Source organism: Felis catus, chromosome B3 (assembly GCF_018350175.1).
Source record: "Felis catus isolate Fca126 chromosome B3, F.catus_Fca126_mat1.0, whole genome shotgun sequence".
In the NCBI taxonomy this organism is placed as follows: Eukaryota; Metazoa; Chordata; class Mammalia; order Carnivora; family Felidae; genus Felis; species Felis catus.
In genome coordinates, this window is record NC_058373.1 from 146152604 (window position 1) to 146179491 (window position 26888).

A 26888-nucleotide genomic window follows, 5' to 3' on the forward strand; every position below is an offset into this window, starting at 1 on the left:
GCCCAGGCCGCCCAGCGCAGCGCCCCCACGGCGTCGCCCCGGCCTTCGGCGGCTCACCTTCGCTCAAGGCCCTCCCCGCACCTGCAAGGCAGGCTGCCGGCAGGGCCGTCCCCCCGCGAGGCGTCTCCCACGCTGCCCCCGCCCTCCCCCGTCTCCCAGCTCCCGGGCCACGACGCCTCTGCGGTAACGCCCAGCACCGAGCCAGCGGCCCGTGGGCCCCGACCCCGGGAGCGGTGAGCACCTCCCGAGCGCCCGGACGCACCCGCCCCTCGGCCCCCAGCCGACGCCCACGACCCCCGCCCCCAGCCCAGCCCGGAACGCCCCGCGCCTGGGCGCCGGGGGCGCGGGCGGGAGGCCCCGGGCGGGCCTCGGGGACTCCCTTCCCCTCCCCCCAGGCTCCACCCGCATTTGGGCGGGCGGGGCTAAAGGTTAGGGGCTGGGAGGGCTCCCGGAGCGCGGTGAAGCGTTAAGCCGCGGGCCCAGGGCCAGGACTGCGGGCGGCTCCCGGCCCCAGGGTCCGCCGGGCACGCGGGGGCAGGTCCCCCAGCCGAGGCCGGGGAGGGGCGGGGCGGACACTGGGAGGGGAGGGCATCTGCGGGCAGGGTGGGAGGGGGAGGGGGTGGGGGGTGGGCGGGCGCGGGGGGCCGGGACGCAGACGGAGACGGGAGGGGTCTGCGGGGGGCGCGGAGACGCGGAGGGGAGCGCGCGAGGGGCGAGGGCGGTGTTCACCTGGCACCGGGGCCCGCCCTAACCTGGATTTCCGGGGGCGGGGCGGGGGCGGGGCCCGGACGCGGGGCGGGAGGGGGCGGGGCCAGGGCGCGGGGCGGGGCGCGCGCCCGCAGACGTCAGGGACCCGCGCGCCAGGCCGCGGGGCCGCCGCTCCGCCCGTGGGCTCGGCCGGGGCTGCCGCGAGCGTGCGGGCCGCGCCGGGCATGTCCTAGGCGGCGGCCCCGCCCAGCGCTCGGCCGGCAGGTGCGGGCGGGAGGGCCGGGGCCGCGCCGGGGCCGAGCCGCAGGTAAGCCCGGGGCCTCCCTGCGCCCGCACCTGCGCCTGCGGCGCCGCGCGGGGATGGAAGGGGGCGGGGGGCCGGGGGGCAGGTCCCCTCCGGGCGGGACAAAGGCGTGGGGACGGCGGCCGCGGGCACACCTGGCCGGGCCGGTCCCCGCCGCCGCGGAGGCGGCCCAGGGCTGCGCCAGGCCGGGAGGGGCGCCCGGCGCGCGTCTACGCGGCCTGGAGAGGGGCGCGCAGGCCTGGGCGCCGGGGTCCCCGCCCAGGCACCGGCTCGGCCATGGCCGCCCCGGAGAGCGCTGATTCAGAAGGCGCCTGTCCCTCCCCCTCCGGGCCCGGCCGCCGCCCGGCCTGGTCTCTCCTCCCGCGGTCCCTCCCTCCTCCTCGTTTCCCATGTCGCCGCCGTCTCTCCGCGGTCCCTGCCTCCTCTCCCGGCCTGTCCCCGGCCTCCGTTCCGTCTGCTCCTTCCAGCCGCCCGCCCGCTCCAGCCCCAGCCCCAGCCCCTGCCGCTCCCGGCCCCTGCCCCCATCCTTTCCCGTTCCCAGCCCCGGCCGCTCCCAGCCCCTGCCCCCGGGCGGCTCCACCTTCCTCCTCACCTCCTGGCGGGTGGCTTTTCTGGCTGGGGCGACCGGGGGGACAAGTTTGGGGTGTTTATTATTCTCCCTCCTAGCAACGGTGGCCAGCCCAGCCCCGAACCAGCCGCAGGCTGTTTGGGAACGTCCACGGCTCCCCTGGCCTGAGCCCTTTCTGGATGGGCTGGTGGTGGCAGGGTTGGGTGGGCTCTGGAACAGCCGCAAAACCAGGCTCTGGGGGCCTGGCCTCCCTTTGCTGTTAAGTCGAGGCTGTGGCCTCCTCTGGGTGGGGTCGCTGCCTTTTGGAGACCTTAGCAGGTGATGCAAGAGTGTGGGATGTGGGGGCTGGGAAGGGCAATGATGGGGCGGGGGCTTTCCCCTAGAAAGCCTTGTCCCCTCCCCCAGCTGCCCTAATGAGGGAGGCCTCCACAGGTCCCACCCCGTTGGCCTCGGTCTCCTGCCCCTCTGGCTGGACTCTCAGGGAGCGCCCGAGGCCCCGGGGAGGGGGTTCTGGCGGACTGGAGCTGCCTTCTGGGCTGGATTTTCCCACGGCTCCCACCTGCTTGCCTCAGGTGTCATGAGGGTATGCGTTGGGACACATGGCCACTCGGGCCTTCCCGGACTGGCATGTGCTGGTACTGGCCTTGCTCACTGTCTGCCCAGAAGGGAGCTGAGACCTGGGCCTCTGGGTGCGGGTAGCAAAGGGACAGGGCCTGGGGACCCCCTCTGCTTCCACCAGGGTGGCGGCACCTTCCTCTCTCTTCCCGGTCGCCTCACCCTGGTCTGCCTAACCTCTCGTCCGTGCTGTGTCCTGTGAGTCACATCGCGGCCTTGGGACCTCCAGGGCTGGCCACACAGGCGCCAACTGGGCCCGTGCTCTGCTCTCACTGACTGGAAATCCTTCATGACTTCTGGACAAGACTACAACACTTGGGTTTTGCGCTGAGCCCCCCAGAGGTGAAGCGTGTCCTGGAACCAGCTTTTGGCTCCAGCCACAGGCCTTATGACCCCACGTCTCTGCACTGGTTGTCCCTCTGCCTGGGACATGCACATCCACCTCCTGGTGTTACATGTCAGCTTTCCAGGGCGCCTTCCCAGACACCCTCACTCCCCCTCCCCCTGCCTGTTCTTCCTCTGGGACACTCACACTTCCTCAGAGCCTTTCAGCCTTGCTGTGGCCTGCCCAGCTGGAGAGAGCCCCTGATGCAGGGCACAGCTGCTCACAGTCCAGGACAGCGCTCAGCACGCGGTGGCCCTCATGATACGACTTGCCCCAGTGTGTGTGTGTGTGTGTGTGTGTGTGTGTGTGTGTGTGTGTGTGCGCGCGCGCGCGCTTCAGCAGTGTCTGTGCAGAGAAGAGGGGCCAGGGCGCTCGTAGGCGGTGCTCCAGGTGTGGTGTGACCCATGCGCACACGTGTGTCCCATGAGCGTGTGCGTGTTTGGGGCCCAAGTGCCTGTGCTGCCGTGATGGCGCAGCTCGGCTCCGGGGCTCCGCGCGAGCGGGCTCCGTGTGACAGCGTGTGCATGCTGGCTGCATGGGGGCCTCCGGCTGCCCCAGGGCCTGGTCTCGGGGTGACACTGGCCCTTGTTGCCACTCAGGTTGTCCCCACTGTGCCCGTCCACCTGCCTTCGCTTCCCTGCTCATCTTGACCATACCAGCCCCTCACACCCGTCCTCCACCGATGCCCCCAGGACCTTGGGCACCAAAGCACCCCCCTCCTGGGCACTGGAGGGGTCACCTGATTCCTTGGCCACCTGGCGCTGGCCTGCGTGGAGGCCTCTGCCCCCAAAGTGTTCGGTCTCCTCGAGGTGATAGGTGTACTGACGGCTCAGGACTCCTGTCTTCAGCTGTCTCCCCCGGGCCCTCCTGCCCTCAGCCGGGGAAGCAGATCCCCTGGTTCAGTGCGCGTGCCCTGGAGCGGGGGTGCAAGGAGGGACGCCTGCCCTAATGACTCCTTCCCCTCAGGGCCGGACGGGCCTTGCCTGCGCCAAGATGAGCGTCACCTCCTGGTTCCTGGTGAGCAGCGGCGGCACCCGCCACCGGCTCCCGCGAGAGCTCATCTTCGTGGGGCGTGATGAGTGTGAGCTTATGCTGCAGGTGAGTGGGGGCGCCTCCGGGGCGGGGCCGAGGGGCGGGGCCAGAGGGCACCACACACATGGCTGGGCGCATCAGGGCCTGAGCATGTGCACAGGGCCGGTTCCTGCGCCTGCGCATTGGCGCTTTCTGACCGGAAGTTGCTTAGGCTTCTATCAGGTTCTCAAGGTGTCAGGGACCCACCTTTGGAAGGTGCCGCAGAGTGGATATGTCCATATTCTTGTCCGGGGGCCCCACCTGGGCCATGAGCCGAGTGGGGAGCCGCGGGGCCAGCTCGGACCATGAGAGCTGTCCAGGGCAGCCCGTTGAGGCACCCTGGGGTGGGGAAGAGGCCTTTCTGGGGTAGAAGAGGCCGGTGGAGTCAGGGTACGGGCACTTGACAGTCAGGAATTTCTCGGGCCCTGGGATTCAGAGTCCGAGTTTGGCTTCTGTGGGGCTCACGCATCTGGCTATTTGGGAACGAGGAGGGAAGGGAGGTGGACGACCCTGTAGGGTTCATCCTAGTTCTGGTGTCCTTTTTCCTGCCCTCATGGTGCGACGGAGTCAGGCTCCCCGCGGCCCCGGCCCCTTGTGGCCCATGGGCCCCTGCCCCCCAGCCCCTCAAGCCCCATGCCACCCGCTGTGGGACTCTCGGAAGGAGAGGTGTCCTGGGGGTGGTGCACTGCCCGCACGGCCCTGGTTCCTTGTGCAAACCTGGCTGCTGCTACCCGTTCCCCAGGACGCGTGGGGCCGGGGCTCCCAGCCACGTGCACATTCACGTGGGCAGCACATGTGTGTCTCCCTCTCCCGAGGGCAGACCCCATCCCGGTCTGGACACCCGGGCTTCTCCCCAAGGTCCTCTGACTTGCCTGACCGCAGACCAGCGAAGTTCCCACATCGTGTCTGGTTGCTGGGCCTCTTAAGCGTCTTTAATCCGGAACAGTCCGTCTCTGTATTTCTCTTCACGCCTGTGGATGCCGGAGGGACCGAGTCGGTGACTGTACAGGGTGGGCACGTGTCTTCTGTAAAGCTCTGGGTGTCTGTTGGGGGCCTTCTGGGCCGCACGTCCCCACGGCAGCTACTCCGCTTTGCCGGGATCCAGATGTGGCAGCCTGGCGGTGGTAATCCAGCTGACGCGGCTGGACCAGGAGGATGCTCCTTATGGGCATTGAAACATCAATCTCGTATGGTTCCCACAGGTCACGAAGGGGTCTTGACCTTTAGAAACTGCTTACAAGTGTAAAGAGCGCTCACGGCACTGGGTCCCCACGAGGCAGGCAGCAGCTGTGGGTGCGTCCGGGCCTCCGGGATGGCCCGCGTGGGTCTGGATGTGGCCGCTGCTCCCCCCGGGTGGTATCGTGGGATGTGACCCCTGCTCTCTGTCATGGGAGGCAGATCCGAACGTGTGCTGGCTTCGGAGTCACCGCGTTTGTCCCGGACCCCTGGCAAGGTGCTGTGCGCCTGTGTAGCGTATGGATGGTTCTGCCGGTCTCCCTAGGGTGGCCGGGAGGGCCTCTTGGAGGAGTCAGTGCCTGACAGGGGGCCTCTGTGGGCGTTCTTTCTGCCCACTGCCTGGCTCTGTCCCCCTGCATCGGACCCTCACTCTGCTTGCTTCTCTCCCCAGGTGTTGGTGGAGAGGCTTCTGGGTCAGGGGGCGGGGGTCAGGCTCATCGCAGGGCTTGGGGTCCAGTTCCTAGTTCTGGTGAGCCCGTGGTGGAGCCCTGAGCGGGCCAGGAGCAGTGAGGGCTTCTCAGCTGTTCGTGGGAGCCAGCCCCCAGCCTGGCTGTTCCTGTGTTTCTCCCCCGGCTGTCCTCCGGCACATGGGGAAACTGAGGCTCCAGGAGCTCACGCAGGCATAGAGGGGGTGCGGGGATGCCGTCCGCCCCTGCAGCCTCCCTCTCTGCCCGGACCCTGAGCATGCTGGGATGGCCGCAGCTTGCACCTCCCTGGGGTCCTGTCCACACCCAAGCTCAGATGATTCACGTGGCGTCCCGACGTGTCCCGCCCCCAGCCTCGAGCCCCCTGTGTTCATAGCCTGCTTGGACATCACAGAGGCAGCCCAAGCTGTGTGCTACTGAGCAAACCCATCATCCTCCCCTCCACCGGGGTCCCAGCCAGGGTCCCCGTCAGTGGTCCAGGGACCAGCCCTGACCTCCCCTCTCTCACCTGTGCTTTGGGCCACCGCAGGTGCCACTGCTACTTCACCCAGGTTCAGGGACAGGCACACCGGGCCCAGCCTCGTCCTACACCTGCCCTGGCTGTCTGGGACCTCTCCTCGGGTGCCCTCACCTGCTTATCCTCACCAGCCAGCCCCTCCTCACCCGCTCCCTGCCTCATGCTCCCGGAGGGCCCGGGCTTTCCCTCTGCACTGTCCTCGTCCTCGTTCCCACATTTGTGGCTCAACAGTTGTGATGGAGCACCGTCCTGTCCTGGCGCTGGGACGGCCACGCAGAGACCCTGCCCGCCCCGCACCCCCCCCCCCCCCGCCCCGCCCGGGTCAGCGCTCCAGGGGTGGGGCCGGCCACACACGTGTAAGCGGGACCAGGGGAGAGGCCCAAAAGAGGTGGCCCTGGGGACAGGATGGGGACCGTGGAGCTGAGCACCCAGGAGGAGGAGAGGTGTGGAGGGCTGGCAGGGGTGCCAGGCAGCTGGGGCCGCCGTACGGGGCAGAGGGAGGAGGCCGGGGAGCACGGGGCTGTCCGGGAGGCTTGTGCCGCAGATCAGGCAGGAGGGGCTGTGGCTTGGCCCCCGGGGGCAGAGGACGTGGGGAGAGCGTTCCGGAGGCAGAGACGGCCACCTGGCCACGTGCCACCTCGTGTCCTCCAGTAGCCCCGCGGGCGGCTCGCCACCGTGTCCATGCTGCGCAAGCCTGGCCCAGAGCTGGTGCCCCTCCAGGGTGTGTTAAGTAACACAGACGTGAGTGTGGACGCGGTCCCAGGTCAGGCTGCCGTGGCTCCTGCCCCCAGGGGGACCGGGCACACTCGTGGGGGCCTGTGCGGGTGCACCCGTGGACGTAACAGGCACGCGCGTGCCCGTGGATAGGTGTCGTCTCCGCTTCCGCCCGGTTTGCCCGGTCGCAGCCTGTTGGGATTTGTCCGCTCAGATCCTTCCTCGGAAACCACAGCCCCGGGCGGGCGGACAGGCCGAGCCCGTCTGCTGTGGGCGCTTGTGGGCTGGCAGGAGGGCGTGTCCGGAGCCCCGGGGTTTGGCCACTGCCAGGGTCAGCCTGGCCGGGCGGGGCTTCCTCCCGCGGGGGAGTCAGACACAGAGTCTGGAAGCACGTCTTTATTTCTTTTAAAGTAAGTGTCGCTAGACCTTTTCCCAAAGCTCGAAACGTTTGGAGCTTCTCGGGGCTATTTTACTAGTGCGTGCCGAGGCTGCTTTCCACGGGGCGGCTGGGGGGGTCAAGGGGCTGCCTCCCCCTCCCATGGTGGACGCCCAGCCTCTGAGCACCGGAGCGTGGTGGAATTGGGGTCTGCTTCGGGCTTGGGGTGTCAGGGCTGGGAGGGAGGCTTCCAGAGGTCCCTCTCCGCCTGCTCCCCATCGGTCCTGGTGCCAGAGCCCTGGCTGGGAGTGGAGGGCGGGCCTGGGGACTGGATGGGGCAGCCCGGGCCGTGGGTGCAGATGAGGGCACTGTGGCAAGCAAGGAGCCAGAGGGCTGGCCGGGGGCAGGGCAGGGAGAGGAAGGTTCGGAGAGGCCTCCGGGGCCTTCGGCTCACGGGACAAGACCAGCCTTTCCTCTCCGGCTGGTTGGAGCCCCGGGAAGTTTCTGCAGAAGAAAGACGGCAGGACCGATGGGGGCCGAGAGGATAGGAGGAAGGTGGCTGCGGAGGGGACGGGTTGGGGAGGAAGGCCAGTGGGTGCCTGGGGGCAAGAGGGTAGGGCGGGGACAGGTGGACCCTCAGCTGGTGGTGTTCCTGGGGGAGGCTGTGGGGCCGTGGGCAGGGAGGGAGGAGTCAGGTTTGGGCTTGAGCCGCCCGGAAGGTAGCCAGGGACGTGTCCGGGAGTGGGGGTGTGAGGCTTGGGGAGGGAAGGGAGTTGTTCAGGCTGGGGGTCAGCCCAGAAGCCCCTCCAGCGGGGTTATTCCTTGGCAAAGGGGGTCTCCAACCCTGAGGGACAGCGTGCCCTTGCTGCTGCCTCGGGCCAGCCCCGTGTGGCACCAGTTCCTGGTATGGAGCTGGCAAGAGCCCCATGGCATGCCCCTTCCCAGGGCTCTTCCCGGGCCTGCAGCTGCCCCCCCCCCCCCAAAATCTGCTACCCGGCTGCAAAGAGGGCGAGGCCCGGCTCCAGGCTCACTTTCCACAGGCGGGGGGGGGGGTTCCTTTGGCACCCAGAGTGTCGGGCAGGGCAGAGGCGGGCAGCTGGCCTGTCCTGGAGCCCTGGGCTGAGCTTGGGAGAGGGCGCGGGTGGAGGCAAGCCCCCAGACCCCCAGCAGCACTAGCTCTCTCCGCCACCAGGCCGGGCTCTCGGCACTGTGACGGCAGACTCGCGAGGGACGGCTACCCGGCCCGAGGCGAGGCGGGCTGAGCACTCAGGTCCCCCAGAGAGCTGCTGTCCTTGTCAACCCCACCTGCAGCCAGGGGCCTGAGGCCCAGGTGAGGGAGTGCCAGTGTCCCCCAGCAAGCCCCGTGCCAGGTGGGGGAGGCCCAGGCCAGGGCCAGTGGGGGGCTGCCGTGGAGGGTCTCTAGGGCCGGCTGTGGGGGTGGGTGAGTGCTGGGCGGGCCTGCGTCGGGGACCAGCAGGAGAGTCTGGTGGAGGAGGTGGTGCCCAGCATCCAGGGAGGAGGCCGCGGCCGGGGTGGCCAGGACCTGGCTGGCGTGGGTGCCCACTTTGGATGAGGGATCCAGGATGGGGGCAGAGGTGAGGCCCGGGGGGTGAGGCGTGGGTTTCGAGGTTAGACTCACCCGGTCAGAGGCCCGCTGCTGTGGGAGGCAGATGTGTTGGCACTGGGAGCCTCAGCTCGGGGGCTGACCAGGGCACATGCTCGCAGCAGGGCTGGCCCCTGCCTCCCTCCGCAGTGCTGGGACGGCCCCACAGGCTGCTCTGTCCTCTGGATCGCCCCTGCAGCCCTGCTTCCTTCCAGAGGACCGGAGGCCCGTGGCCTGCGCCCCCTCCCCTCCTCATGCCCCTCCCCCCCCCCAGACCCCCCACTGCAGCAGCAGCCTTGTGGGTCTGGCCGCACGGGGCCTCTGGTGGGCAGGCAGGGCTGGAGGCTGCTGCTGGGGCCCTGCCCACCCACTACGGTCTGTTCTCCAGAGCCTTCGGCCCATCTGCCGAGCAGAGTGACCTGGGCAGGGCAGAGCGGGGCCAGAACGCGTGTCCACCCCCACCTGCACCTTGCTGTGCCCTTGGGTCTCTGGGTGAGGCAGGAGGCCCTGCCCTAGGGGCTTCTAGTCTGTGGGAGGTGCTGGGCCCCAGCCTGGTGGTGCCAGAGGGGCTGAGCAGGTGGAGGGTGTCGGAGAGGAAGCGGGCTCTGTGGGTCCGGCTGTCTCGGGGAGGGAAGGTCTGGGCACTCACCTGTGCGAGCTGACGACCCTCGAGTGGCATGGTCACACGGGCACTAGGGTCCTGGGCCAGGGGCCATCCCGTGCCCTTGCAGATAGGTCCGGGTGTCTTGTGGAGGCACTGCCCGGCAGGCGCACGGGGCCATATACTGCCATCCAGGCGGTCTGGACACCTCCTAGGTTGGCCGGTTCTGCTGGCCTCTCCGGGGGCTGGTCCCAAGGCCTGGGTCTCCTCAGGTGGCGAGAGAGGGATGCAGGGGCCGCCCGGCCGCCCAGGGCCTCCGGCAGGGTGGGGGTGGGGTGGGCAGTGGCCGGGTGCCTTGTGCCAGGACCACCGGCCTCGTGGCTGGGGGAGGGGCTGGGTGACCATCCTCGGAGGGGTCCTGAGGGGGTGGCGACCAGGGAAAGGTTAGAAGCGCTCGGTGTGGGAGCACTGATGTACGTGTGCACCTGTGTGGCCGGGTGTGAGCCCCGTGCGTGAGGGCACATAGACGCACCGTGTCTGTGTGTGACCCTCATTGGCAGAGGCTGCGCGGGCCCCTGTGGGGCTGACTGGGAGTAGGGGGAGGCCTCTCCCTGAGCCCCCCGCCCGTCCATCCTCTCTGTGGGCTCTGCCCGCCCCCAACTGCCCTTGGGGGTGAACGGCAGCATGTGCCAGATGACCAGGGGGTTCCCAGCCCTCCCCCCGGCTGACGCAGGGGCAGCCTCGGGGATGGGGGGAGGGCCCCTGGGGGTGGGGGGGTAGCAGGGGGCAGGAGGACTTGGCCTTGGCCCCTCGGCAATTCCCTGTGGCCCGCTCCCGTGGCTGGGACAGCTAGTGGAGTCAGGCTGGGTGGGCTTTCTGGGACACACGCACTCGAGATGGGGGCATGGGTGGGGCCTCGGGGGCTCCGAGGCCCAGGTGGCAGGTGTCGGTCTGGTGGTGGTGGGGGGGGGTAGGAGAGGATGGGGCTCCCACTGGGGGTTCCTCTGCCCCCACGGCCCTCACCTAACCGGGAAGGTGGGCTGAGGGCAGTCTGTGTGTCCCCAGTCCCGCAGCGTGGACAAGCAGCATGCCGTCATCAACTACGACCAGGACAGGGACGAACACTGGGTGAAGGACTTGGGCAGCCTGAACGGGGTGAGTGCTAGGGGCCCTCTGAGCTGCCCCGCCCCTCCCCCTTCACGACCCCTCCCTCTGAGCTGCCCCCTCCCCTCCCCTTTCATGACCCCTCCCTCTAGGCTGCCCACCCCTCCCCCTTCACGGCCCCTCCCCCTTCACGACCCCTCCCTCTGAGCTGCCCACCCATCCCCCTTCACGACCCCTCCCCCTTCACGACCCCTCCTTCTGAGCTGCCCCTCCCCTCCCCCTTCACGACCCCTCCCTCTAGGCTGCCCCCTCCCCTCCCCCTTCATGACCCCTCCCTCTAAGCTGCCCACCCCTCCCCCTTCACGACCCTTCCCCCTTCACAACCCCTCCCTCTGAGCTGCCCCCTCCCCTCCCCCTTCATGACCCCTCCCTCTAAGCTGCCCACCCCTCCCCCTTCACGACCCTTCCCCCTTCACAACCCCTCCCTCTGAGCTGCCCCCTCCCCTCCCCCCTCATACCCCCTCCCTCTAAGCTGCCCACCCCTCCCCCTTCACGACCCCTCCCTCTGAGCTGCCCCCACCCCTCCCCCTTCATGACCCCTCCCCCTTCATGACCCCTCCCTCTGTGCTGGCTCCGCCCTTCTTCATGACCCTTTCTTTTGTGCTGGCCCTTCCCCCTTCAGGACCCCTCTGTCAGTGCTGCCCCCCCACCTCTTCATGATCCCTCCTCCTGTGTTGGCTCCACCCCCTCTGACTCTGCTGGCCCCACCCCTCTTCAGGACCCCTACCTCTGCTGGCCCCACCCTCCCTTTGTGATGATCAAGCCCTCTCATGACACCTCCTCATGGTGGCAGCACCCCTCTTACCCGCCCCACCCCCCATCATGGCCTCTCCCTCAGCCTTGGCTCTTCGTGACCTCCCCCTGTGTTGGCCCCGCCCCTCTCCCCTGGCCTCACCCCCCCACCCTCAGCCCACCCCCCCTGCCACCCCTTGTGGTCACTTGCCCTCGGTGACCACATCCCTCTGCTCTGTCCCCACCTGGCCTCCTCCTGAAACTCCTGCTCCGGTAGGGAGGAAGCCACCCGCAGGTGCCGTGGCCCCATGGCCTCCTCCCCTGGGCAGGGCTGTTCTGGGGAAAGGAGCCCTCAGGTGGGCAGTGGAGGCCTTGGACCACCTGCAGGCTGGAAGTGGGTCTGCTCAGGTGTCCACTGAGATACCCTGTCCCGGGGGCCACGTGGCCTCTCGTGAGCAGGGCACAGCAGGGAGGGGTCCGGTGAGGGCTCTGTCCAGGGTCCAGTGTCCGTCTGGGTCCAGTGTCTGGGTGTGTTGTTTCTGCCTGCCCCAGGGGCCTCTCACCCTGTCCCTCCGGCTCGTGCAGCCTGCCCTCCATCCTGAGTCAGGGGTCCCACAGTAGCCACCGGCTGGCGAGTGCTGGGCACCCCGGACCGCCTCCCACCCAGCACTTCCCGTCCAGGGCTCTGGGGCCCCCGAGCCCCTCCTCTCTTGGCCCTACCCGGATGGGGCTGCAAGAGGGGTGAGCACTCCCTCCGCCCACGTGGGCCGCACCGAGACGCCGACCCCCGGACCATGCGGTGCTGAGAGGGTCCCTGGGGCCGCTGGCCTGGTTGGTGCTCCCCCATCCTCAAAGGCCTGGGATGTCCGTGTAGTTGGGGCCAGCTCTTGCCTGCCCGCGTGACACCGAGCGCAGCCAAGGACACGGGCGGGCAGGGTGTGTCTGCAGAGCCTCCCGGCTGCCCCCCTGCCAGCCCTGCGTCCTCTGCTCCCTGCTCGGGGCTGAGGACTCCTCCTCTGCATACAAAGTGTGCACATGGAGCCCTCTCAGGGCCTGCTCTGCCCGCCTCCGCCCTGTACCGCGTCCTCCAGGCCTCGTGTTGCTCCTACCAGACTCTGGCCCCCACATCTGTCGTCCCTCTGTCACCCAGGGGCCCTCAGGGTGTGCGGGGCTCTCCCACTCATCTGGCCACGGCGTGGTATCCGGCGACCAGACAATTAGAAGTCCCTGGGTGGGGGAAGAGGGTTCCAGGAGCGGGTGGCTTTGCACAACCAGACCAGCCCCGCCACGTGGCCACTGCCAAGGACACTGTGGGGCTACCTGAGGGTCCTGGGAGTCCAGGTGACGCCGGTCCTTCAGCGGCTGCCTGTCCTGGGGTCCCTTCAGGGTTGAGGCTGGGTGCACATGTGTCAGAGGGCCAGTGCCCGGCCCAGAGCAGTGCGGAAGGAGCGGACTCCTGAGTTGTTGTCTTGCTTGCCGCTGACCGGGCCCTGCCACCTGCTTCCTCTGCAGACGTTCGTGAATGATGTGCGCATCCCGGACCAGAAGTACGTCACGCTGAAGCTCCATGACGTCATCCGGTTCGGCTATGATATCCTTTCCGGGCCGTGCCCCCTCCTTCTGGCCCAGGTCGCCCTAGGTTGTCCTGGCCCAGGTTGTCCTGGAAGTGGTAGGGGCCCCAGTGGGCACAGCTGCTCTGTGCTCACGGCCCACGGCCATTAGCCTGGGCTCCGGCCTGACCTGTACCCGCTCTTCCCCAGACGGAGGCCCCGGTCTCAGGGAACTGCTTCCCACCTCCTGGTCTGAGCTGACACAGGGCTCCAGGAACCAGTGCGCCGACCTGGGACCCAGGGGCAAACCGGGGGCTGACCAGGCGTGGCGTTCTGTGCTCAGAGCATGTGTGAGTGAGGGCTGGGCCTCCGCCCTAAGCAGCCTGGTTGCTCTGGGACCCACACGCAGCTGGAGCCCACCCTGTCTTCTCCTCTGCCCGCCGCAGCCTGCGCTTATGTGGGCGTACCCCCCGGGGGTATGGACACAGCCCCTGGCTGAGCCCTCCCCTCCCCACCTCTAGAACATAGGGAGGCCAGGGCCGAGGGGTGGTCTGGGATGGGAGCCAGGAGCTAACTGTGTGGCCTGGCTCCTGGGCGCATCACCTGCCCGCCCTGCCCTTTGTGGGGGGCGTGTAGAGGGCATGTTCATGGCCCTAGTGGTGGGCGGGGGGAGGGGTGTGCTGGGTTCCGGAACGGGCTGTGTCCTGCGTCTCTGAGTTGGGCAGCCTGGCACGCAGGTCGTTGGTGCAGCGTGGGCACGGGCCTGGTGCACAAGCGGCTGTTGGGGGGCAGCACACGCCTCTCTGGGCCGTCTGCTCCCCCGCTGCCCTGCGCCCTTATCCTGGCTCCTCTGCTCTGGGTTTGCCTTAACTCGCTGCCACATTCCAACATGTACGTGCTGGAGCGTGTGCAGCACCGGGTCCCCGAGGAGGCGCTCAGGGTCAGTGCCGGCGCGCAGCCCGGGGCTCCTCCCACAAGGCCCCTGCGCCCCACAGCTCTCCCGGGCCAGCACCCTCAGCCTCTTGGCTCCCGTGGCCTGGTGCTGGTGCCATGAGTCAGCCCAGCCTGGGGGGGCCTGTCCTGCCAGACTGGCCGGTCTAGCGGGTGGGGAAGACGGTTACTCCCCCGAGCCTGATGCAGCCGCGGGTGCTGGGCACGGAGAGGGGGCTGCTGTGTGCCTGTACCAGCTGGGGGGGGGGCGCCGAGAGGCATCCTGGGTACCAAGGAGGACCCCAAGCAGTCTACCGCAGGTGGTGGCCAGGAACAGGCAGGAGCGGTCAGTATTTGGGGACAGCCCTGTAGGGGGTCCTGGGGTACTCTCGGTCAGGGCTTGAGGGGCCCGGGTGGGGGGGCCACGGCAGGCCGGCCATGTCCTCTCCCCTTGCTCGTTTGTGTGGGAGTCTTGGAGCCCTGACTTGGGGGGCCCTGCCCATAGCTTTACCCAGGAGCTCCGTGTGGGGGAGACTAGCCCTAGCCCCATCTTTGGAGTGAGCCGTGGGCAGCACCGGGCGTGTGGGCAGCCTGCCTGGAGTCACCGGCCAGCGTGAGGCCGACTTCTACAACCGCAGGGCTCGACCAGGGGAGCCCGGCACGCACACACGCACTCACACAGACGTACACAGACGCACGCGTGCAAACCAACATTCGCGTGCACGGTCTCTTGGGGTAGACCGCTGCTCCCCACTTCCCGTGCCCTGGGGCCCGTCCCTCCCCTCTCTCTGGTGGGTCCTGGGCGAGGTGTCACCTCTGATGATTGCCGCCCGCCCCTGCCTCCCCCACCCCCTTCCTGGAAGCTTCCTGGTCTCGAGGACCCCCCAGGCTTGGGCAAGGACCCCCGGTTTCCACCTCAGGCTGTCAATTCCATGGGGTTCAGTAAGGAGAGCTTGTGCATGGGGCCAGTTCCTGCCCCCTCTGGACTCAGAGGGAGGCAGGCTGCCCTGGGCGTCTCCAGAGCTGGACCCCACCCTCACCCCCTCACCCCCTCATCCCCGCCTCGCTGCCCGCAGCACGAGAAGTACACTAGCCAGCTGCAGGTGAGCGTCAAGAGTCCGGCACCCAGGAAGGGCGAGGCACTGCCCCAGCACACCCCCTACTGCGAGTCCTCGAGCCCCAGGCCGGAGAGGGCGGACCGGAGGCCGGGAGCAGGTAGGGCAGCCCCGAGGCGCACAGGCCGGCCCCCCCACGGGTCTGCCCCATCCGGATGACCCTCCCCTCCCAGCACGGACCCTTGCCCCGTCTCCCAGCCTCCTGGGCCCACTCCACCAGCAGCAGCCATGGCACAGACCTGCTCTGTGTGAGCTCAGGCACCTGTGTGTCCCCCACCCACGCCCACCTGGGTACACTGCACCCCCCGTGCCCCGTGTGGTCCGGTCAGTCTGTAGTGGGCTCAGCCTTCAGGGCCCCCTTTGTGGCCTGAGTCACTTCCAGAGCCTCGGAGAGACTGTCCCTGGGTATGGACTCCTGTCCTCCTGACCTTCTGACAGGCAGGCCCTGGGGAGCCCGGAGCTGGGCTGGAGGGGGTGCCTCAGGGAGGCCCGGGCGGGGCTGGGGGAAGCCAGTGTCCTGGACTCCCTGCGACTGTCCCCCACTGCGGATGCAGAACAGGGCTCAGAGCGGTCACGTTGAAGCAGTCAAGGCAGGGTCCTGGGCAGCCGCAGGTCTGAGACGGGAGCTGATGCCGGGACCCCTCCCGAGGCCAGTGTCTCCCCCGGCTCCGGGTCTCCCTCCTTGTCTGTGTCGGCGCCACAGTGACTCGGGGTGGGACTGTCCTCCCTCTGCAGAGGCCGCGGCCTACCGGACCCCTCTGTACGGACAGCCCTCCTGGTGGGGCGAGGATGAGGGCGACAGTCCGTGTGAGGACCGGCGCCCCGAGGAGCCCGACCCAGGTGGGTCCCCGGAAGCCCCGGAGGTGCCTGCTCTGGGGGAGACGGCGGTCTTGGCAGACGCGGGTGGGGTGAGGATGCTACCCTGCAGCCCCAAGGACGTGTTTTCTCCCCCCGCCGACGTAGAGCGGCCCAAGGAGCCGTCGCAGCAGGACAGGGAGCTGGCCGGGACAATGGCCGGCTTCCGGGCTGCAGCGGAGCCTCCCAGCTACGCGTTCAGGCGGGAGCCCAGTTACTTCGAGATCCCCACGAAGGAGGCCCCGCCGCCACGGCCCCCCGAGGCGCCGGTGCAGGAGGCCCCCACCAAGGACGTGGAGCCCGGCGTGGCCGGTGCAGCCCCCGTGGTACAGAGCCACGCCTCCTTCACCATCGAGTTTGACGACGGCAGCCCCGGCAAGGTTAAGATCAAGGACCACGTCACCAAGTTCTCCCTGCGCCAGAGGAGGCCGCCCGGCAGGGAGGCCACGCCTGCGGAGGCCGTCTCCGCGGAGACCAAGGTGGCCGACTGGCTGGTGCACAATGACCCCAGCCTGCTGTGCCGGGCCGGCCCCGGTGACGACCGCCACAGCACCAAGAGTGACCTGCCCGTGCACACCCGCACCCTCAAGGGTGAGTGCCGACCGGCTGGCCCACCACGGGCCCCGGGACCGCCCCGCGGCCCCCTCGCCTCCCTGGGGGCGCCCCGGTCAGGTTGGTTGATGTCCCGTGTGCAGGCGATTGTGCTGGACTCGCCTCCTGCTCGGGGCCGTCCAGCGCGTTTCGGCTGCTCGTCCCGGCCGTGTGGGGCGGGGTGTGGGGCGCTGTGTCCCCAAGCACCTGTGACAGCTGGGGATCCCCCACTCGCAGGCCACAAGCACGAGGACGGCACACAGAGCGACTCGGAGGACCCCACGGCCAAGGCGGCGGCGGCCGGGGTCCCCGCGGAGGGCGGCGGGGCGCAGGTGCGGCTGCAGAGACAGCTGAAGCGGGACCCCCAGGAGCTGCTGCACAACCAGCAGGCCTTTGTCATCGAGTTCTTCGACCAGGACGCGCCCCGCAAGAAGCGCTCCCAGTCTTTCACGCACACCCCTGCCGGGGACCCCAAGGCCGACAAGCGCCGAGGCCCCGGGCCGGCCGACAGGGACCGCCCCGGCGCCCCGGCCCCGGCCCCGGCGCGGGGGACGGGTGGCAGCTCGGGGCCACAGCGAGCCAGCTCGCTCAAGCGGGAGAGGACAGAGGAGCGGCTGGGGGGGTCCTCGCCCGCCCCCCGGGCCTCCCCGCGGCCCTTTGGCAGTGTGGGGCGCCGTTCCCGTCTGGCCCAGGACTTCATGGCTCAGTGCCCGTGGGACGGCTCCCCTGCCGCCCGGCCCGGCCCTGACAAGGCATCCCCGGAGTCGCCTGCCCCTGAGACCCCCCGTGGGGCCAGCCCCGTGGCCCCTGCGACCCCGCCGCCGCCCCCCGCTGACCCCCAGCTGACCAAGGCTCGGAAGCAGGACGAGGACGACAGCCTGAGCGACGCGGGGACTTACACCATCGAGACGGACGTGCAGGATCCGGAGGTGGAGGAGGCCCGCCAGATGATCGACCAGGTCTGCGCGGCAGGGGCGTGGGGGCCCGGCCGGGAGGGGACGGGCCGTCGGTGGGCTGGCGCTGACCCGGGCCTGGCCGTCCCTCCCGGCAGGTCTTTGGGGTACTTGAGTCTCCCGAGCTCTCCAGGGTGTCCTCGGCCACCTTTCGTCCGGTCATCCGAGGGGACAGAGACGCGGCCGGTGACGGGGTGGCCCAGCGCATGGCCCTCCTGCAGGAGTTTGCCTCCCGGCCAGTGGGCATAGACCCCCAAGGGGGGCTCCAGGTATGTGGGACACACACTGCTCCGGGGAGGGGCCGGGCGAGGGAGGACGGCAGCCAGGCTGGGGCCCCGCCCTCGGGTCCTGTACGCACGCACTCGAGGGTTGTGGCCTGGCCTGCGCGGCGTTCCAGCCCCTCTGCGAGGCCGGGTGGAACCTTCCGTGAGTGGCCCGCCTGGCGGCTGGGCGGGGGGGCCCCTGTGTGGAGGGCTCAAGGGCAGGCCCTGGGGCTCTGAGTCGGGTGGGGCCCCTGGGTACGCCTGTGCCCACGGGCAGGGCTGGCCTGAGTCACAGCTGCTGACCTCCAGGGCCGCCAAACTGGGCTCGGACCAGGTAGTTACGTTGGCAGTTGCGTGGGGCTCCCGCAAGCCCAGGGGAGCGCGAGGGGTCGCCTGGCTGCCTCTGACGGAGGAGTGTGCCACAGGTGCAGGGATGGCGTGTTTGGGCCAGGTGTGGGGGGAGCTGCCCCGCTGCCCCCGCCCCTCCTTGCTGCGGACACAGCTTGCCCTTTGCTCCGCAGGGCCTCACGGTGCCGGGCTCCCCCGGGGGTCAGAAGTGGGTGTCCCGCTGGGCCAGCCTGGCTGATAGCTACTCAGACCCAGGCCTGGCAGGTAAGTGGTTCCGGCCCAGCAGAGGGGTGGGGGACGGAGGGGGAGGGGGAGGGGGGAAGGGGTGGCCTCAGGCCCTCGTGCTGGACACTCGGGTGCACGTGCGCGCCGGCTGTCTGGAGGAAGGCCGGGCTTCCGGCGCTCCTGAGGGCCTACAGGCGTGTGGCCACTCCAACCAGGTCGCCCCTGTCTTTGCAGAGGAGGGCCCTGGGCGCAGAGCCGGGGAGCTCGAGGGGGCTCTGCCCGTGCGCCAGCGACGGCTACTCCCGCAGCTGCCCGGCGACAGGGCAGACAGCCCTGGGGGCCTTGAGGCCACCAGGAGGAGCGGCCCCGGGCCTCCGGAGCCGGGCGGTGAGCAGGCCAGCTGCCTCTTGGGCCAGGAGGACTTGGAGCCCGACAGCCTCAGCGATGCCAGTGGGTCGGATGGTGGGCGGGGCTCCGAGTTGGGCGGGGCCCCGCGTGAGGAGAGACGCAGGAGCCCCCAGGAGGGTCCCGCGTGGACGAAGGGCCGGCGCTCGCCAAGGGCCCCCGGGGAGCCAGCCCCCACCTCTTTCTTCATTGGGGACCAGAACGGGGAGGCAGCCTTCCCCAGGAAAGCGTCTGTGGCTCCGGGGGAGGCGGAGGGCCCAGGACGGGTGGCCCAGGCCAGCCCCCCGGTGAGGGACGGCGTCTACGTGAGCACCAGCGGGAGGATGGTCATCCAGCTGCGGACAGGGCGGTCCCCGGAGCCCGAGGGCTCTGCCCCGGCCTTGGTGCGGCAGGAGAGCTTCAGCAAGGAGCCGGCCGCTGGCCCCCCGGCGCCTGGCCAGCTTCCACACATCTCCAGCCACCCCCTCCTGCAGGACCTGGCCGCGGCCCGGGCCTCACGCACAGACCTCCACCCTCAGGACACCCACCTGATTCTGAAGGAGACGGAGACGGCCCTGGCAGCCCTGGAGGCCCGACTGCTTTCCAAGCCCACGGACGAGGCCGAGGGCCAGATGGGCAGTGCCCCCGGGCCGCCGGACGACTCCCTGTCCGGGGACTCTGACGTGGACACGGCTAGCACTGTGAGCTTGCTCAGCGGTAAGAACGGGCCCAGCCCTACCGGCGCCCAGCCCACGGGGCTGCAGAAGGACAAGCCACCGTCCCCGCCGGCAACACAGGACCCGGGGACCGTCTCCTTGAACAGCGCCCGGGACCGGCTGTCAGAGAAGCGTCGCCCGCCGGGCCCTACCGACGCGAGGCGCGTGGCTGCGCGGCGTGGCCCTGGGCCCCGGGTGCCCTCGGACTGGCCTGATGAAGAACGAGGCTCGGGCCCGGCCCACCCGCCTGGCACGGACACGGTCACCTGTGACCACGAGCCCCCCGCGGCCAGCGGGGCAGGGCGGCCAGGGCCTCGCCGGAAGCCTGCGGCCCCACCGCCGTCTCCAGCCACCCGGGAGGAGCCGGGCCGAGGCCCCACGGGCTCCCAGAAGGCACAGCAGGTGCTGACCCGCTCCAACAGCCTGTCCACCCCCCGGCCCACGCGGGCCTCCCGGCTGAGGCGGGCCCGGCTGGGGGATGCCTCGGACACGGAGGCTGCAGACGGGGAACGGGGACCCCCAGCCAACCTGGAGCCGGTGGGCCGGCCGGCTGCCGAGCAGGCCAAGAAGTTGTCACGCCTGGACATCCTGGCCATGCCGCGGAAGCGGGCCGGGTCCTTCACGGGGCCCGGCGACTCGGAGGCGGCCCCCGCCCGGGCCGGCTTCTCCGGCCGCAGCGTCGAGCTGTACTGCGCTGGCCGCAAGCCCGTCATGGCCGAGGCGCGGGCCGCTGCCAGGAAGGCCGCCAGTTCCACCACGGTGCCCCGCCAGCCCTTCAGCAGGGCCCGCCCGGGCAGCGCCCGATACTCCTCGCCCAGTGAGTGCCGGGGGCAGCCAGCCTGGGCGGTGGGTTCCTGTGCTGGCCTGGCGCAGGGCTGCGGGGTCCGGGTTCCAGCCCGCAGGGAGCCCCCGCTCCCGCAAGCAGGCGTGTCTCCACAGACACGCGCAAGTGCTGCGGGAGGCCCAGGCCGCAGGGGGGCGGGGCTCTCGCTGACCCCGGGGGGACCCGCGTGGCTGCGGACAGCCGGCCGGGCTGCTCGCTCTTCCCTGGCGCTCTGGGCTGGCATCCGGCTCACGAGGTACAGGCAGAGGCCCGAGCCGTGCCCCGGGGCCCGGGGAGGGTGTCTTCCCTGGACGCCCACAAAGCCCACGGTGGGGGAGGGCCGTGTCCGTCTCCCACGCACCCCTGGGCAGAGGCCCCGGGCCGCCCGCGGTCTGTGCGCACGCACGGCGAGGACAGACAGGGCCGTGGCGGCTGGCGCTGGTCTCCTGCCCGGGGATGGCCCGATGTCTTGCCTGCTGGGGAGCCCGTCCCCCGAGCGAACTGAAGGGTGGGCTCTCTGGCCCACCTCCTCGAAGCTCCTGTGCCTCCCGCAGCTGCAGAAGCAGGGCGCCCCTGCTTTCTGGTCCCGGGCTGGGGGGGGGGGCAGCCATGGGGGCCTCCACCCCCGCTGGGGGCAAGGGGTGCCAAGGGCCGGGCTCCACTGGAGGACGAAGCAGGGTCAGTGTGGTCTGGGGTCGGGGACCCACTGCCCGTCCCCGTGTTTTCCCTCTGAGTGTGTTTGCCGCCGCTGTGGGGAGTCAGGTCTGAGACCAGGGAGGGGCTGGGGCTGATCCACGTGGAGAGTTTCGCCCTGATATGGGGTCTCCGTGGGTCCCATTTCCTGCCGCTAAGGGCGCTGACCTCCCCATGGGACGCGCGGCTGCCCAGGGCCGATCAGCTCCAGCCGTGGAGGCGCCGGGCTGCCCGCCCCCCGTCGGCTGCTTGGCCGGCGGTGGCCTGTCCCGCGGTGCCGGGCCCTCGCCCAGAGGGGCCTGGGCTGCCACAGCGTGCTGAGTGCTGCTCTGTTCTGTTCTTGCTCCTGGAACGAATGCACGCGCCCAGGCACACGCCGGCGGCAGCAGGGCTCAGACTGCACGTCCACGTCCGAGGAGGAGTACGGCTCCCCCAAACACGCACGCGCCCGCACCTCGGCAGCCACGCAGACCCCACGGGCCGGCGGCTCCGTCCGGACCCGACCCCGGGCCCCCGGCCTCCGGGACACGGACGACGAGGAGGAGGATCCCGACCCCTACGGTTTTATCGTGCAGACGGCAGAGATCGCGGAGATTGCCAGGTGAGCCGTCCATGCAGAGGGCGCCCCCCGCCCTGGCAGGGCAGGCCTGGGCTTCGGGCTCTCTTCCCAGACGGGCTCCGCGGACGCCTGTCGGACGGATGGTTCGCGGATGATCGCATGTGGACGGGTGGGCGGGTGTGGGACCTCCGGGCTGAGGAAGGACTCCGCCGTGGTTGTTAAAGATGAACTCTCTTGTGTGGTCATTTGCCGGGTCACCTCTGGCCGGGTGCTGGGAAGGACAGTGCAGACGCGGGGGGCTGTTGCTGGGGAGCGGCCATTGGCTGAGCACTGCAGGGCTCACGGCAGGGCAGGAGCCTGGGCCTGGGCTAACGGTGAGTGTTTGGTGCTGAGGATGCTAAGCTTGAGCCCGTGAGGCTCCTAGAAAGAGGTGACCAGAGGCAGGTGGTTCCCTGGAGAACAGCCCGTGTGGGCGTGGAGACACAGGGCTGGTGACGGAGGCCGTGGAGACTCGAGGTGGAGCAGAGAGGACCTGCCAGGCATGGAGAGAAGGGGACCAGGAACCGAGCTCCCAAGACACTGGGGGAGGGGGCGGTGCCCGTGCGCTGGGGTGGTGAGTGAGGGTTCTGGAAGGAGATACTTCACCCGGAGGAGGGAGGCCGAACAGGGTGCAGAGGAGAGAGGATGGGGAGTGGAGGGCCCCTGGGGGCTTTGGAGGCCTCTGCTTCCAGAGTGAGCAAGCTTGAGCATCCGATATGCTGGGGGCCAGAGAGAGAGGAGACGGGTCTGGGGCAGGGGGCCGCGGGCACGGAGTCGGGCATGCGGGGCGGGGGGAGTCGGGCACTGAGGCAGGAGCACGTGGGGCAGGGGGGAGGGTCGGGCCCTGAGGCAGGGGTGCACGGGGCAGGGGGGAAGTCAGGCACTGAGTCGGGCATGCGGGGTGGGGGGAGTCGGGCACTGAGGCAGGAGCACGTGGGGCAGGGGGGAGGGTCGGGCCCTGAGGCAGGGGTGCACGGGGCAGGGGGGAAGTCGGGCACGGAGTCGGGCATGCGGGGCGGGGGGAGTCGGGCACTGAGGCAGGGACACGCAGCGTGGGGGGGGGTCGGGCCCTGAGGCAGGGGCATGCGGGGTGGGGGGTGGCCGCAGGCACTGAGGCAGGGGCACGTGCCGGTTTGGTGCTGTTGTGAATTTGAGGGGCTTCTTCTGTGTTTTCTGGACGTAGGGAGGGTGGGGCCCAGTCGTGGGAGCCTCATCTTGAGGGGACCTAGGTCAGCCTTGCCGGGGAGGGAGGGGCCGGCCAGGATGGTTTCCTCCAGCTGTGACTAGCATTTCTGGGGGCTGGGCTCGGGCGGCCCCGCCAGGCAGGGAGTGGATGGGCCCTGGGGGCCGGCTGGGAGGTGCCCTGGGTGGTGCTGAGACCGCCGAGGGCAGAGACCTGGTCCTCGGTGGCCTTGGAAGCCCTGTCCCTGTCCCTGGGGCGACCGCAGGCATTGACGTGGGGAGGAAGCTGGGCGGGGTGGGCCTTGTGCCCCTGCGGTGAGGGGGGATGGTGGTGGACAGTGACAAGGGGCTCCAGTGCCTCAAGCCTGGGCCGGGGGCTCCGGTGGCACAGGATCTGCTGGCTGTGGAACCCGATGAGCTTCGGGGACAGGGCACAGAGGCTGCAGGCTGGGCCTGGGGACCTCGCAGGCAGTAGGGGCAGAAGCCGTCCTCGGTCCCCGGGGGATCGAGGGGACGCACGTCATCACCTGTGCAGGGCGCGGGTGAGGCCAGGCTGATGCTGGGGGCTTAGCCTCCCTCGGCCTCCCCGCCTCCCCTGCGGGCAGGTGTCCGGTCTCTGCCTGCCTCTGTCAGCCTTTGCCTGATTCTGGTCGTGGTCTGTGACCCCTCCCCCACCTTGGTGTCCCTGCCTGCGGAGGAGGGCTCGTGTGGCCACACGTTCTGTGGCAGCCCTGATGCCCGGCCCTGGTGGCCGGAGGAGGAGAGGGTGTGTGTGGCTCGCTCTGGAGCCCTTCCCACCTGGCCCGGCCGGGCCCAGCTCCGGCCACCCCTCAGGGGGCACTGGGGCCTTGAGCCTCCAGACGGGGCCCTGCCAACTCTGACGTTGCCGATGGCCGCTGGGGCACAGTCTGGGCCAGGCTGCGGGCCGCCTGCCCCTCACCGGCACTTGTCCCTTGGGAGGGGCTCCTGCCTGCACCTGAGAGGGGGAGGTCTGCTTGGGGACGGGCACCGGGTTCTGTCAGCCTCCTGCTCCCCGACCTCCCAACACCGGCCCCCAGCCCGGAGGACCCCACGGCACCTGCCTTCTTCCCTGCTCCCGCAGGCTGAGCCAGACGCTAGTGAAGGACGTGGCCATCCTGGCCCGGGAGATCCATGACGTGGCTGGAGACGGCGACTCGTTGGGCTCACCGGGGCCCGCCCGTAGCCCCTCCCTCAGCAACGTGCCCAGCACCCCTGCCTCAACCATCTCCGCCCGTGAGGAGGTGAGCCCAGCCCCGCCCCCGCTCCCCGAGCCGTGAGGTCCGGGCAGGCCGTGTCCGGCCTCCCCCCGCCCTGCGGCAGCCTCTGGCATACCTTGGCAGAGGGCGGACAGGCACCAAGGCTGTGCGTCCTCCGCTCGGCTCCCCGAACAGCTGCCTTGGGGGCAGGGGCGTCCAGGAGCCCTGAGCGCCCAGGGCGTGGGGTCGGCTGTCTCCTCGCTGTCGTAGCAGGGAGGCGCGAGTGCCCGCACCTGCTGACGGGCGGCCCCCGAGGTGCGCTGACGTAGCCCTGCCCTGTCTGCAGCTGGTGCAACGAATCCCTGAGGCCAGCCTCAACTTCCAGAAGGTGCCACCTGGCCCCCTGAGCTCTCGGGACTTGGACCAGAATATGAACGACCGCTGTGAGGACCCCCTCGCCAACAAGATGCGGCCTTGGAACCGTGAGGAGGCAGGCGCCCCCCCCCCCCCCCCCCCCCCCCCGCCTCCCTCCCCTGCAGACAGCTGGCCCGGCTGCACACAGAGGTCCCTCTGGCCAGGGGTAGGGTGTGCCCACGGCTCCCGGGCACCGCACTGACACCTGGTCCTCGCAGGTGATCTTTGACAACCTGATGCTCAACCCCGTGTCCCAGCTGTCCCACGCCATCCGAGAGAACACGGAGCACCTGGCCGAGAAGATGAAGTGAGTAGGGCCAGCGGGCTCCACAGGCCCCTCGGACACACACATGCGCGCGTCAGCCAGGGCCTGCTGGGGCCACACACACACACACACACCCCCGGCCCCGGCCGCCAGGCCCCTAGCTTGTGGCAGCCAGAGCCCCCAGGGCGACCCCCAGCCCTCCCTACGTGAGGCGGGGACTGAGGCGGGGACGGAGGCTCTGGCACCAGCCAGGCCCAGGCCCTCCTCTGGGCCTCAGTTTCCCCTCGGGCACGGGAGGGGCGTGGTGGGTGGGGTGGCCTGGGAGCCTGTGGGTCTAGGCTTCGGTCCTCACTGTCCTCTGCCCGTCCCGCTCCCACCCCTGGGCGGCAGGATCCTCTTTCAGAACACAGGGCGTGCCTGGGAGGAGCTAGAAGCCAGGATCAACTCGGAGAACGAGGTGCCCATCCTGAAGACGTCCAACAAGGTGGGCGCCGGCCCCGTCCCCCGGCCACCTGGCTCCAGGGAGTGGGGGGCTCCGGCCACAGACCTGGGGGAGAGGCGATCCCTTGGCGGTCCTGTCCCATCTCCCCCTGCTCGCTCGCTTCCAGGAAATCAGCTCCATCCTGAAAGAACTGAGGCGTGTACAGAAGCAGCTGGAAGGTGGGTGTGGCCAGACGCGGGCGGGCGGTGGGGGGGGGGACCCACACTAGTGCTGCTGCCCCCCACCCCCACGCAGGGTCCTTGGCGGGAGACCAGATGCACTGCCCACCGTTAGCCGGCTGGGAGGCCCCGGGGTGGGACCCTCGGGCTGGCCTAACGCTCCCGCCCCCGCAGTCATCAACGCCATCGTGGACCCCAGCGGGAATCTGGACCTGCTGACCGGAAACCGGGGCGCCGCGGGCTCGGCCCAGCTTGGGAAAGGCCGGCCGGCCGCCCAGAGCCCAGCGTCGCCCCCCTTGGCCCTGCCTCTGAGGAGCTGCCCGCCGCGGGCGAACTGCGGGTCCCCCGGCCTCCCGGACCCCGCCTTCCTCCCCGACTTCCTCCCTGACGCGGAGAGGTTCCTGATCTAGGCGGTGGGGGCCGCGGCGGTCCCCCTGTGGCCCCCGGGGCCGGCGCCGCCAGCCCCCTTTACCCGCCACTGCGGCCCTTCCCGGCTGCGGACGGTTCACGCGGAGCCCCCCGCACGTGCCATAACCCCTGGGCAGGGGCCTCGGTTCCCCGGGCCCCTCCCTAGCTCCCAGCAGCACCCCAGCTGGACGGGCCGGCCCGGCCCGGCTCCCGTTGTGGCCACCGCCGAGGCCGTGTCACAGGTGTGTCCCCTGCCTCCTCTCCACGCTGTCCTTTTTGTCTTTAGCTTTTGAGGAAAGAGTCGTCTGTGCCATCGCAGCGGCTCCCTGGCCCCGGGAGGCCCCTCCCCTGCCTCTGGCCGCCGGGGGCTGCTGTTCTGTCGGAGGCCCCGGGCGCCGGCCGCGGCTGGGCCGGGGGGTGCCATTCAGTGCCAAACATAGAGCCGGGAGGGGCTGGCGGTGCCCCGGGACCGGAGGCCGGGGCGCACCCGGCCGGGGCCCTCACGGGCAGCTCTGCGGCCCAGTGGCCTGGGGCGGGGACGTGGCCCGCGGAGACGTTCGGGGCGGGAACCCCACTTCTTTGGTGCCAATGCAACTGCCAAGCCCACCGAGTGTGTGGCTGCTGCCACGCCGGCCGTGCACACGGGCACACACGCATGCCAGACACGCGCCCGCGCTCCCGGCCAGCCCAGGCACGTGTCCACACTGCAGGGTGGTAGGTCCCAGCTCGGGACGCTGGCCGCACTCGGCTTCCTGCGGTTCTAGGCCGGGTGGGGGGGGGGTGGTGAGCACTAGACCCAAGTGGCTGGAAACCGGAGCCTCCCGGGGCCGCCCACCCTCCCCCACCCTCACCCCTGTCCTCCCTGATGCTGTGGGCATTACCTGGGTGTCTGGCTCGGGGCCCCGCAGGCTGCTGTGCTCCGGTCCCGGTGCAGGGGCGGGGCGGGGAGAGCAGGGAGAGACCCCCCCCCCCGGGACAGTTTGCCTTCTCAGGGTTCTTTCAGCTGGGAACACGCCGGGGGAGGGGGGGCAGAGCACGCCCCCCAGGGGGGCCCGTTTCTGGAGCCTCTAAGCCAAAGAGCCCGCGGGCTGTGGCAGGTGGGGGCGGGGCTGGCCCACCCTGGCCGCCGTGGCGCGGGGTCGCCGTGCACCCTGCCTGGCGCCTGTGTGAGTGGCGGTTGCGGGACGGGGCCCGGAGGCCAGTGGGTGTGAGTCCGGGCCCCATGGGTGACGTGTGTGTCCGTGTTTACATTTAGCTGATGTGCACTCGTGTGCATGGGTCCTGTACGCCCCCCCCCACCCCGTTTCTGTGTGCGAGTGGTGGCGGGGTCCCTGCCAGGACCCCGCCCCTCGAGCCTGCTGGTCCACACGGAGGAGGTGCCGGCCCGCTGTCTCCTGCATGCCCCACACAGTCGCCCGCAGCCCGTCCCCTGGAAGCAAACAGTGGCCGTTCTCCATCCACACCCCCCCTCAGTGATCGTTGTACGCTTTTTTTTATTCACAAATTCCTGTTCCTCCCCCTTCCAGCCTTCGACTCGGGATCGGTAACTTATTTGTCTGGCTTCTTGGAGGTACTTCTGTTTGTCTGTCCTCAGGTGGTCTTACGGCTGTCTTTCGGAAAACGATTATTTTATATGAGTTGTCATGGAATTTGTTCTAATAAATCATTCTATCACATGG

General features: G+C 70.0%; 2 protein-coding genes across 5 annotated transcripts; one reads left to right on the top strand and one right to left on the bottom strand.

Annotated features, from left to right (window-relative positions):
* Positions 1–149: 149 nt before the first annotated feature.
* On the top strand, positions 150–26888 carry CEP170B (centrosomal protein 170B). Of its 3 annotated transcripts, none has more exons than XM_045060627.1 (19): positions 150–233; positions 3547–3678; positions 10189–10278; positions 12532–12610; positions 13451–13509; positions 14576–14714; positions 15350–15454; positions 15578–16060; positions 16298–17019; positions 17112–17282; positions 17798–17888; positions 18084–19766; positions 20835–21066; positions 23348–23507; positions 23809–23952; positions 24095–24183; positions 24532–24625; positions 24750–24801; positions 24976–26888. In XM_045060627.1, exons 2-19 carry the CDS (start codon positions 3574–3576, stop codon positions 25209–25211), a joined length of 4734 nt encoding a protein of 1577 aa, XP_044916562.1. In that variant the 5' UTR covers positions 150–233; positions 3547–3573; the 3' UTR covers positions 25212–26888. The 3 variants fall into 3 exon arrangements, with proteins under 3 accessions (XP_044916562.1, XP_044916564.1, XP_044916563.1); XM_045060629.1 differs by lacking the exon at positions 150–233 and adding an exon at positions 852–1015; XM_045060628.1 differs by lacking the exon at positions 150–233 and having other exon boundaries at positions 1242–3678.
* Positions 6927–10313, bottom strand: LOC109501063 (translation initiation factor IF-2-like). Of its 2 annotated transcripts, XM_023256128.2 has the most exons (4): positions 10147–10313; positions 9172–9541; positions 8559–8576; positions 6927–7423 (listed from the first exon to the last, which is right to left on the bottom strand). In XM_023256128.2, the coding sequence occupies exons 1-4, from the start codon at positions 10218–10220 to the stop codon at positions 7370–7372; spliced, it is 516 nt and encodes a 171-aa protein (XP_023111896.2). In that variant the 5' UTR covers positions 10221–10313; the 3' UTR covers positions 6927–7369. The 2 variants fall into 2 exon arrangements, with proteins under 2 accessions (XP_023111896.2, XP_019689281.3); XM_019833722.3 differs by having other exon boundaries at positions 6927–8576.